This window comes from Candida jiufengensis, assembly GCF_024610255.1.
Source record: "Candida jiufengensis strain CBS 10846 chromosome Unknown scaffold1, whole genome shotgun sequence".
NCBI lineage: Eukaryota > Fungi > Ascomycota > Pichiomycetes > Serinales > Debaryomycetaceae > Lodderomyces > Lodderomyces jiufengensis.
The window spans coordinates 34,916-47,763 of record NW_026261562.1 but is presented as its reverse complement, the minus strand read 5'-3'; the positions used below and the strand labels follow the sequence as shown (position 1 = coordinate 47,763).

Below are 12,848 nucleotides of genomic sequence, written 5' to 3'. Positions count from 1 at the left end.
TAAAATCTATTATATGAAGAAAAAGATACTTTTATATTTTGCATCTGAAAATTTGTCATGAACTACAAAATTAAGTTTCAATTAAGATTCTAAACCTTTTTTAATTTTCATGCAAGGGATAAACGTTCTTTCAAAATTTATCCCATCTAATTCTAAGAAAATTCTTATCACACTTTTTGCTCAAAAACTTTGATTTCATAAATTAGAGTTTCATTGCATTATCTTGATAAAAAACATTGATAAGAAAAATGAATATACTTTCTTCAAAATAAAGTTTAAAGTTGAAGCATTATGAAAGAGTACTTTACAACTTGGTATTTATTATATTTGTATTGAACGTGTTTTTGTAAATATGATAAAAATTGTTAAATCATCAATCGTTTGAATATGGAGGAACAAAAAACTTTGACGAGAAACTTTAGATCAAAAAGATAAAAATAAATTAAGCACGGTAAATCGGTGAAAAGTAAGTCTACATCATCAATAGGGGAAAATTTAATGCAATATCCAAGTACACTTCTGGCATATTTCCATTAAATTAACATTTATGGAAAACTGATTGAAATAAAAAAAAACTGCACTCATGTAACAATGCAAAGCGGTTAGTCTGCAAATTTCTAAACATTTGAAACATTGTCTACACAAATAAAAATATTTATTACCTTGAATTATAATCGTTGATTATTACTTCTTGTTTGCAAATAAAACAAACTTTAAAATTTTAAAATTTGTCATAATATAATAAAGTATAAATGTAATACCTTAATTGTGAGTTGCATTAAGGGGTGAGGAGAATTTTTTGATTCTACTTGAGTCAAGTTCATTTTCCACCATTTACTCGAGATTGATATTGATTGTTAATATATAATTTTTTACAATTTTGTTAGAAGCAAGGAATTTCAAAGATGATGAGGAACAAACATTAAGCAAATTTAAATTAACTAAGATGATTAGGATTCTAAATTAAAGTGGGACCAATTTCATTTAAAATTTAAACTTTTCAATTAAACGTAACTGTAGATTTAGCCGACTACAATTAAAAGCTTTTTTACTAAGATTTAATTCTTGGTTTATATTGAAAACTTATTTTTTATAATGATTAGCCAAAAAATTCCGAAACTCCACCAAAGTTGAAACAAATTCCAACACTTTAAGTTAGCAATGACAACTCTCGGATGACATCATTCAGATCAATCTAACGGTTATCAACTGCGTTGAAAGGCGTGAGATGATAATGAATTATAATATCTCAATGGGGCGTAGATATATTATATAATTCAAGCCATATTCTTTACTAATGACAGATTATAATAAGGAGAAAATTACGAATTAGTATAGCAAATTATTTTTTTTTCTTTTTTCGAAATTTAATATTTGATCATTGAATTTAAACATTTATTTACTATTGTAGTATCTATTTCATCAATATAATTTTACAACTAGCTTGAATGAAGAATTACCGCCTCCTCATTATATTTTTCAATTCTGAATTATTACTAAAGTCTTACTAAATGCCTCATAAAAAATATCAACTCTTTAGACAAATATTGGAATAGGCTCTCATTATTTCACATTAGCCTCCTTCTCCTTATAATGTTTTAGTGTTTTAATTAAACAAATTAAATAACATCTCTTACACAATTTTTAAATTGAGCCCCGAAAATTGTTATAGTTTGCTCTAAGGTATAATTAAAGAAATTAATAATACACTTTAAATTATGTATTGCATTAGAGCTTGTTGTAAGTATTGTACGGATATGTGTATTATTTAAGTTTCAAAAATCCTTAAATATTTAAATTAGAGTTGATGATTTATTTATAGTTTTAATATTAAGTTTTTAGGTTTTAAAGTTTTGTGTATAGTTTTTTATAATTATCCGCAAAACAAAAGTGTATTTATAATTATGAAATTTATTTCTTCGTAAAATTTAACTGGTTTTTAGTCTTCATTGGATAGCCAAAATTAATGTAGGTATAACTGATTTTATTCCTAACCAAATTGAATAATTACTTAGTGAACTTCAATGGTTTGTATTAGCAAAGATTTATTTAATAATTATAATTAACGAAAAAGATGAAAAAAAGAGGAAAAGAAGAGAAAAAGAAAAAAAAAAAAAAAAAAATTTAAGAAGTTTGATCTGNAAAAAAAAAAAAAAAAAATTTAAAGAAGTTTGATCTGCAATTTTATGCAAGTGAAAGATCTTTCTGCCTCGTTTTTATTTCAAATTATTTATATCTTTTAGATCTTTGATTTAATTTTGAAAGATCCGAGATCTCTTAATTAATTACCATCAAGAAATTGTTAAAGTCTACTTACATTTCTGACAAGATAAATGATAGCAAAGTCATTTATATCAATTTTTTATGATTTGTTTTATAATTTTGTAACTTAGTGATATATAATTATTAAATAAGTACTTTTGCATATAACAAATAAACTTCTTTTGTCTCACTTTGTTTTAGATTTTAAGCATAATATTTGGTCCTGTAAATTGATATATTTCAAAGATATCAGATATAGCATTTGTTCTCCCTAATATCAAATTATGATCATATTCACCAACTCTGACTCGAATTCCAACTTGGCTTGAATTGATCTGTTAGTTTATAACAGTAAGAGGGATTGGTTAGTTTTGTAGAAAATGAACCCAACGGACTTATTTTGCCTCAAATTCCATTCATATTGCTTTACGTTGAAATCGATTAAAGTAAGCACTAAAAGTTAGTTCGTAGTTAAAATTTAGTTTAAAAATCAGAACATTAAATCATTTTTCCTAAAAAATTTAAAATAAGAAAAAAGTGCCATGGCTCAAGAAAAAAATGTATATTCAGATTTCACATATTATTATTCTTTAATAATGTTATTGAAAACAATACATGATCAATCAAATAATTTCTTGAACCAATATATAGTTCTTGAGTATAATTTTGACACATCGATCATATCATTTATAAATAAAATATACGAAGTTTCTATCTTCTAAGATATTTTGATAATCACTTGTTTGCCTTGACTTTTTTGTCAATAAATTTTGCAGTTATCAGTTTTTCATTTCTTAGTTCTCCTTTATTGATTAATCTTTAAGAATTGACCGCCTTATTTACCAAATTGAATCTTTATTAATTTAATTTTATAAAGGAAACAAAGTGGAATCAATAGAGCATTCAAATACTAAAAAATAAAGTAGGTAATTAAATATTTTATACTCATTATTTAACAATAACAATTTCTACATAAATATCGTATTCAATTTATTTATTCAATTATATATTTTAAAAAATAAAGCATACAAATTTTTATTTAACTCAACCAGCATTAATACCTAGGTTTTTCTTAATTTTGTTACCCAACTATTTCATAAAATTTTCATATATTCAATTTCAGTTCATCAGTAGAAATCACAAGGTTACAAACTAATCAAAAAATTAATTTCATTACACAATAAAATAATAATTTAGAACGTACAATTTTATTATATCAAAATTGACTTAATAAGAACAAAATTTTAATAGAATAAAATCTGAAACAAATCACTTATTAAGATCAACATTATAGATATATATAAAATTATCTTGAAAACAGTTCAAGATAATTAAACTTGTCAATAAATTCTATAAAAATATTTTAAGAATTCATTTTAATAATTATAATAATCTTAAAAAATAAATAATTATATTTAAGTTTTAAAATTTAAAAAGTTAAAAAGTTTAATTTTATTTTAATAAAAAAGTTTAAAAAATTGAAAAATAAAAAAATAAAAATAATTTTAAACAAGAGCCAAGTAAAAGATTAAGTACAAAATAAACAATAATAATATCATCAAATTTAATTAAATATTTCAGGTTTATTTTGAAAATTCAATTGTTAATTCTCAATTGAAAAAATAAAAAGAAGAGGAAAAATCATCAACTATATATTTATAATAATTTATTACTAAATTTATAAATAATTATCAAAAAGATCTTTTCAATAGGTTTTATTTTATTTTTTTGAAAAAAATAAAAGCAATTGCGTTCATTTAAAATAAACAAAGATATATCATTCTCAAAGTTCCATTCCAATTCCAATTCAAACTCAAATTCAAATTTAAGAAAAATCAAAAATTTAAACTTCAACCCCCTAAAACTTGTTTTAAAGAAAAAACAGGAAATTTGTCAAATCATTTATTTTTTTTCTAACAAAAATATCATTCAAAAACTTTATTGAAATATTGAAAGTTTAAAGTTACTTGCTTGTTCACTTTTTCATCAAACACATTTAAACTTTTCTACTACACATTTGCTTTAATTCCTTTTGATAATTGTTTCTTTGTTGATAATTAATTTCTTAAGAAGTATATTTCCGAATTTTTTATACAATTTTAATTTTTTAAGAGGTTTTAAGGTTTATTTCGTTCTACAATTAAAGGATTGAGATATAGACAGTTCGTTTTTACATTTTTAAGAAAAAGATAAAGAAAGTAAAAGAGGGTATATTAATTTAAAGCTTAATCACAAAATTTATAAATATAAATAAGTTTGTTTGTCATTAAATTTATATAAATATAAAATCAAAAGAATTAAGAATATCAAGAGTTTTATTAATTTTAGTTTAGATTAAAATTTCATTTCAATTCATTCCAATTGAAATTAAGGACAATTTCAAATAAAAAACTCATTAATTATTTCACAAACTTTTTATTAGTACAATAATTACTTCATTTTCATTACAATAGACACTTTTAACTTAAACAACTGAAGAATTAATTTCTAAAATTAAATTCAAATTGTTATTGATTTTCTACTTCCATACAAAAATTTTGAATCAAATCTCCCAATAATCAATAAAACAATAAAACATTTACTCAATTTCAAACTAAAATTTCTAACTAATTAAAAGTGCTAACGTTTAGTTGTTGAAAATTTTGAAAACTAAAAATTCAAAATATTGAGAAACAGAGACAATTTTTTATTTTATTAACAAAAAAGAAAATAACACAAAATATAAAAAATAAAAATACAAAACAAAAATATAAAATATTACAAAAAGAAAAAATATTATTTTTTGTATTTATTGATAATTCCAAATTCAAGATCAACAATTATATATATATTTCAATCACAACTACTTGAATCAAATTGGGAAATTTAATTTTAAATTATCTCACTAATAGTGATAATAATGCAATTATGAATTCAACAAGTAAAAGTGATAGAACTGAAGATTTAGCTTCTTTATTTTTACCTGAGACTTTACAAAATTTACAACAAAATTTACAGCAACAACAACAACAACAACAACAACAACAACAACAACAACAACAACAACAACAACAACAACAACAACAAAGTTCAACTTCAGCAAATATTAAATCCAATAATAATATTAATAACGATAATGATCTCAACAATGATACAAATAATAATCAAAGATTAAGTCTCAATAAAAATGAAAATATTACAGATGATAATGAATCAATTAATTTACCAATATCAACAAGTTATCAAGATTTTTTAAATAGTAATAATTTTATTAATAAACCAATTAATGAAGAGATTGATCAACCATTTTCTCATTTAAATCATTATAATTCATATAATTTGCAATTTGATCAATCAAATATTAATATGATGAATCAACAACATTATACTAATTTTCATAATCCTATATATCAACAACTTTATTCACAATCATTGCCAAATCAACTACAGCAACAACTATCTCAACAACAAGGAGGTCAACAACTACAACTGCAACCTCCGCAACAACAACAACAATCACAACGATTTCATCCAGATGGTACGACTCCATTACTACATTCTCCTTCTCCTTTCCCACAACAAATGAATTATAATCAAAGAAATTATGAAGAATTTGAATCTGATTGGTTTAATTCACAATCTCAAATACCCTATCAATTTGATCAACAACAACAACAACAACAACAACAACAACAAAACCAGCCGCAAAATCAACAACAAAACCAACACCAACAACTACACCAGTTACAACAACAACAAATGCAGAATCAGCAACAATTCCAACAACAATCGCAACCTCATCAATTAATTCAAAGACAACAGCAGCAACACCAGCTGCAGAATCATCAACTGCAAGAACATAGACAATCCCAGTCTCCTCAACTACAAGAAGATATTATTAAAAAGAAGAAACCAAAGGGAAGAAAACGAGATAGTAAACAAATATTTGATTTTCAAATTGATTACAAGCCATTTAAAATGAAGAAATTACTTGATTTTACTCAATCAGGTGTAACTAGTATAAATGATTATAAAATTATTGATAATAATAATAATGAAATAAGTGTTGACTTTAATGGGTTTCTTAATGGTAGATTTTTCACTAATGATACTGATAATAATAATTATATTTTCACCAAAAATGAACTTCAGAAAAATAAAATGATAAAAATTGAACATGACAGTCCGCAAATAGAAGATCCAAAAGTTGTATCATGTTATAGAAGAAATTATATTCAATTATTAATGAATATGAAATTAAATGGAGTTACAAAAGATTTTAAATTGTTAAAATTACAAACAAGTGAATATGGATATACAACAACAAGAGTTATAAAATATTTTAAAATTGAAATATTAGCAACTACAAATATATCAAATTCCAAAAATGTTCCAATAATTATAAGAAATGAACCAAAAGATATTGAAAAGGATAAAGATAAAGAAAATAAAAAATTAAATTATTATGAATCTAAAGAGGATATAATTTCACCTTTAGCTATAGGATCTCAAGAACATATAATAGTTTTTAATAATGAAAGTATAATTGAAAATAATGAATTAGATAAATATTTTATGGTTAAAAAATTACAATTTAAAAACGCAACTCCTAATAATGGTAATCTAACTTTTCAAAATTATTATCATTTAAAAATAAAATTAAGTTGTATAGTGGCAGATATTTATTATGATGATTATGTTGATGATATTGATCCAACAGAGATCAATAAAAATGGTTCAAATGGTGGTAACAATAATAATAATGAGTTTCTTTTAACTGAATTAATTAGTGAACCAATTATAGTGAGAGGTAGAAATCCAAGTTTTTATGCTGAAAGGAAAGATTTATTGATCAAATGTCGTCAATTTAATTCTAAAAAAAGTTTCCAGTTAGCTGCAGAATCAAATATTAAAGAAGAAGAAGATCATAGTAATGGGTTAAATGATAATGAACATGATCAAGACCACGATCATGATAATGATCATGACCAAGATTTAGATTCAGGTATGGCAGAAAATGATTCAAATGATGAAGATCATTATAGCAATACTGGTAGAACAAATGATGAACGAAATGATTATGGAATGAGTTACAACAATAATAAGAATTACAATAACAATAACCATAACAACAATGGTGGTAATGATCAAAATTCACCAATGGATGATAGCAAGAAGAAAAATGATTCAATTACAAGATTTCAAAAAGAAAATTCAAATCATTTAAATCTTTCATCATCATCATCTTATTCAATAAATCAATCATCATCAATAGATTTAAATTCAATTGATGGATATAAATATTTTCCAATTTCATCTCATTATTATTTACCACCAGTAAATGTTGTATATTTCCCACATAGAGCTCATCATCCAATTGAAAAAGATGAATATGACAATTCAAATACAATGGAACCAATAGTTGAAAGAAAGACTTCAAATGTTTATTTTAAATAGTCAATTCTTATTGTTTGTAATTATAATAGTAATAAATTAAAGATAGTTTGATGTTTTACTTAAACATTCTTCAGAGAAAAAAATGATTAAATTCTTTAATGAATTCTTTTTGTAATAATATATTGTTTAATATTTTATTATTTACATTAAAACTAAATAAATAAATCTATTCTTTAACTAAAATTGAAGCTGCACCCATACCAGTACCAATACACATAGAAGTTAAACCAATTTGACCTTGTTTTAATAATCTTAAAATTGTAGCATATTGTCTTGCACCAGTAACACCTAATGGATGACCTAAAGCAATTGCACCACCATTTATATTTAATTTATCTTGTGGAACATTACATTGTTCTGCACTATAAAGACATTGAGCTGCAAAAGCTTCATTAATTTCAAATACATCAATATCATCAACTTTTAAACCACTTCTTGATAAAACTTCTGGTATAGCAAAAGCTGGACCAACACCCATAATTTCTGGTGGAACACCAACTGCAACTGCTGCAACAAATTTAGCAACAATTGGATAACCTTTTGATTCAGCTAATGATCTTTTCATTAATAAAACAGCAGCAGCACCATCACTAATTTGTGAAGCATTACCAGCAGTTGTAGTACCTCCAAATGCAGGTGGTAATTTACCTAAACCAGAAGCACTAACTCCCTTTCTTGGACCTTCATCAGTATCAACTAATATTTCTTTTTCAGTAATATTACCATTTTCATCTTCAGTTCTTATAATTGATTTAATTGGTAAAATTTCATCTTTAAAAGCACCACTAGAAATAGCATTTTCAGCTTTATTATAAGAATTTGCACTAAATTCATCTTGTTTTTCTCTTGAAATATTATATTTATTTGCAACATTTTCATTTGTTATACCCATTGGAATTAAACATGAAGCAACATGTTCATCTTCACCTAAATGAGGATCTATTTGAGGAATAGTTGATTTATAATATTGTGACATAGATTCAATACCACCGCCAATACCACAATCAATTTCTCCAACAGCAATTTTATTTGCAATATCAGATATAGCCATTAAACCTGAAGAACAAAATCTATTTATACCAATAAAAGCACTAGTATAAGGAATACCAGCAGCCAAACAAGCACCTCTATGTTCAGTAGCACCAATAGCTTGATTTAAAACATTACCCATTGCAACATCTTCAATTAAATTTGGATCAACTTTAGTTTTAGCTAAAAATTCTTTTAAAAATTCAGTTAAAATATATTCTGAACCAACAGATTTAAAAGAACCTTTAAAACCTTTACCAATAGCAGTTCTATAAGCTGCTACAATAACAACATCATCAGGATGTTTAGATAAAATATCTTTTTTATTATTATTTTTAATATGACCTCCCATTGTTTTTAATTATATATGTATATATGTTTTTAAATTTGATTATTTTTTATAAGTAATTTGATAAATTATATTTGAATAATGAATAAGTATAATATGGAATGATTATAATTTGATTATATATATAAATTGTAATTGTTGGTTGTAAATAAAATTATAAAATTCTAATGAAAATATAAATAAATGAAATGGAAAAAAAAATGGCAAATATAAAAAAAGTAAAAAAATGAAATATTATTTTATATATAAATAAAGGAATTTTGAAATATGGAGTAAGAATTATAATAATAGAAATTAATTTATTAAGCTTGTGAATTTTAATTTTTTTAATTTTTTAATTTTTATTTTTAATTTTTCGCTCTCCCTCTATTTAATTTTTAGAGCGAGGTTTGACTTATATACTCGAATAACTATTAATTAATGTCGATTAATGAATGATCAAATTATAGAAGTAATAGATTATTAACTTTAACTGTTGTAGATTGAATTGATCTATTATTAATTAAAGATTTAATTCTCCTTAATTTTAATGATAAAATTAATAGGAATCTATTTAATATTAACATCGGTACAAATCTTCATACATATTTATTTTTTTTTTTCCCCACATAAAAAATAATTTAATTTATTCTCTTTTATCTTTTTTTTACATTTTATTTAAATTTTAATATTTTATCAAATCTACACTACCCAGTTAATACTAGATTTAATAACGGTTAGATTAATTTATTTACTTACTATTATAATCTATTAATCTATTTATTTTTTAATCTTTATAGTGGAAAGAAATATTCCTTCATTTCATTATTAACAACTACAGTAGCTTACAATTGTTATCAACTCTTGATAACAACATCAGAATTCAAATTTTTATGTTTGGTAGTATTTAGATTTAGAAAATGTAACCGTCTTTTTTGATGTCCTTTCTTTAATTATACCTTATAAATAAATTGTCTTAAAAAAAATTAAATTCTACCGAGGCTACTTTTAATCCTAAAATGCTACCAATTACTTGAAATCATTAAGTAAACAATTATTAGCGGGTATAAAAAAGATCAATCATATAACACGAATAGAAGTAAGTAAGCTATTATAAGATGTATAAATTGTATTTAGTATACTTATTACAAGAAACTTTTCAATTGATTACATGTACAAAAAATAAGTCAATTGACTTTCATTTATGATACTTAAAGAGTCAATAAACAACACGTTAAAAGTATTTTTACACGCCCTTTTTACAGCTTAGTGTTACACATTTATATAATTATCAATTTAAATTCTATTATATAACTGAATGTTCTAAATTTTGCTGTAAATTGGGATGAAATATGTTGCAAAAAATTGAAATATTCTTTGTCATATTTTTTGTTGCGACATTGAAGTTATAGTTTATAATAATGGTACTTACACTACTTTAGGTTTCATTAGGATTTTTAACTAATGAATAATAAACAATTGTTAAATCATCAATTATATAACCAAAGATTGGATTCAATAAATTAGAAATGGGCTTAGTGGAGAGCAGCATAGAATGTGTGCTTGAGTTTTATTATGAAATATACCAAAAATTCGATTTAAACTATAAATTAGAGGGCGTTTACATTTAAATATCTGGTGAAGTAATGCATATAATTTTTATATGTTTTTAGTTTTACTTCGTAAATTTAAGAATAAATTATTTTTGTATTTTTAGTATAACTTATAAAATAATATGGAATTATAACTAAACATTTCATCCAAATATATCAATAATCAATATAATCTGAACTTATTGAAAATAGATTAGAACATTAAGAATTTATACTTTGTTATAACTGGAAAATAAGGTGGGATGAGTATATAAATTGAAGGCTCAAAATCATTTAATCATAAACCTAATTAAAGATTCATTGATTCACATTCAATTCAAATAATTCACTTAATGACATCAACAACTTCATCAACATCAAATCCATTGATATCAGATCAACAAGTAACTTTTCAATATGCGAATGAATGTGATTTAGAAATTCATTGTTCTCCATTTGGATTAAGTGGATTATATATGAGGATTGGTGGTGCAAATATTATGGGTATTGGTTCAACTATGGGATTAATAACAGGAAGTACAAAAGGTTTAATACATTATAATAATAGCAATGATTTAATTGATCAAAAATATAAATTATATGTAGTAATTGATGAGGAAGGAATGTTAAGAATAGATTTTACAAAAATAACAATAAAAGATGATGCATTAATGGCAAAAGAAAATAATAATAATAAAACTAATGAAACTAATGAAGTTGAAATAGACGGTAATAATTTAGAAGAAGAAATACCGACTCTAATATTTAAAGGTCCATGTCCTGAAGGAAGACCTGATGATATAGAACCATTTATTGGAATTTTCTCATTTGAAAGAGAAACTGTATAATATAATAGAATGAACTTTTTTCATCGTTAAGTCATAGAAAAAGTCTCTTTATTTGAGTAACGAGTCTACTCATAATCTTTGTATATATATTATTGTTTTGTAAATGATTTATCTATTCATCTTCGGAAAAACAAAATTTAGTATCCAAATACATAAAAATACAAAACCTGCATAAATTTAATTTTATTTAGTTGCGCGAGATAATAAATTTCATAGATATCGGATCTAATCAAAATTACTTTTGATTTCAATTTATAGTTTGAACAATTCAATCGAAAAGAAAAATACTATCTTGATAGAGGACTTGATGCAAAGAAATGGAGGAACCATACCTGCTATTACTGGTGATATAGACCATAAAAATGCAATTCATATATTCCCAAAAGATTTATTATATCTACGATCAAGTATAATTGCATATGGATCTTCATTAGTATCTACATTTGTTGGTTTCCCATTAGATACAATTAAAGTAAGAATGCAAACTCATAAAGAATTTACAAGTTATTATGATTGTATTAAAAAGACATTTGCAAAAGAAGGTATTAAAGGATTTTTTAGAGGTGTTTGGGCTCCATTAATATCAACTTCATTTTCAAAATCATTAAGTGTTTCAATTTATTCATATACTAAACCATATATTTATAATGGTTTATTTAATAATTCATTTTATCGTGATATTAAAGAAGACCATCCTTTTATAAGGAATCTACCTGTTTGTTTTTTATCAGGTTTAATTGCAGGAGGTTGTGTTTCGATATTTGCTTGTCCTTTTGAATTTATAAAAGTTTATGCACAATTAGAAAAATTAGTTGGTAATAAAGTTGGAGCAAAATTAAATAATACATCAACTATTCAAATAATGCGTAATATAATAAAATATAAAGGTTTATTAGGATTATATTCTGGATTTAAATTACATTTACTTAGAGATTCAGTTTCTACAGGAATATATTATAGTTTTTATGAACTGGTTAAATTATTATTAAGTGGTACACAATCTTCACCATTTGCAATATTAATAGCTGGAGGTTTATCAGGAGTTTTAAGTTGGATTATTATATTTCCAGTAGATACTGCAAAATCTTTAATTCAAAATGAAGTAGTTAAAAGTATATTAAGTAAACAACATGGAATTTCAATGGGAGAAATTATAGAAGATAAAAAAAAGGAACCAATGAAAATTTCTTATAGAGGTTTAGGTATTTCTGTAACAAGATCATTTATAACAAGTATGGTCTTTTTTGGAACATTTGAATTAGGAATGAAATATCTTGCATAGATTATTTGCATAAAGTTCTTGTTTGATCATATATATACAATTATACATTAAACATCATAATATTTATTTAT

The 12,848-nt window shown here is 23.7% G+C and overlaps 4 protein-coding genes across 4 annotated transcripts; 3 read left to right on the top strand and 1 right to left on the bottom strand. All coding sequences in view use genetic code 12, as the record gives it.

Moving 5' to 3' along the window:
• Nucleotides 1–5,169: 5,169 nt before the first annotated feature.
• Nucleotides 5,170–7,698, top strand: REP1 (Rep1p; the record flags this gene model as incomplete). The annotated part of the gene is made up of 1 exon (XM_051764432.1): nucleotides 5,170–7,698. The coding sequence occupies one exon, from the start codon at nucleotides 5,170–5,172 to the stop codon at nucleotides 7,696–7,698; it is 2,529 nt and encodes an 842-aa protein (XP_051617845.1).
• A 166-nt stretch (nucleotides 7,699–7,864) lies between these two features.
• POT1 (acetyl-CoA C-acyltransferase) lies at nucleotides 7,865–9,079 on the bottom strand (the record flags this gene model as incomplete). The annotated part of the gene is made up of 1 exon (XM_051764431.1): nucleotides 7,865–9,079. One exon carries the CDS (start codon nucleotides 9,077–9,079, stop codon nucleotides 7,865–7,867), a length of 1,215 nt encoding a protein of 404 aa, XP_051617844.1.
• A 1,921-nt stretch (nucleotides 9,080–11,000) lies between these two features.
• On the top strand, nucleotides 11,001–11,495 carry KGF54_003801 (uncharacterized protein; the record flags this gene model as incomplete). The annotated part of the gene is made up of 1 exon (XM_051764430.1): nucleotides 11,001–11,495. One exon carries the CDS (start codon nucleotides 11,001–11,003, stop codon nucleotides 11,493–11,495), a length of 495 nt encoding a protein of 164 aa, XP_051617843.1.
• Nucleotides 11,496–11,802: 307 nt separating this feature from the next.
• Nucleotides 11,803–12,777, top strand: KGF54_003800 (uncharacterized protein; the record flags this gene model as incomplete). Its single annotated transcript, XM_051764429.1, has 1 exon — nucleotides 11,803–12,777. One exon carries the CDS (start codon nucleotides 11,803–11,805, stop codon nucleotides 12,775–12,777), a length of 975 nt encoding a protein of 324 aa, XP_051617842.1.
• Nucleotides 12,778–12,848: the final 71 nt, after the last annotated feature.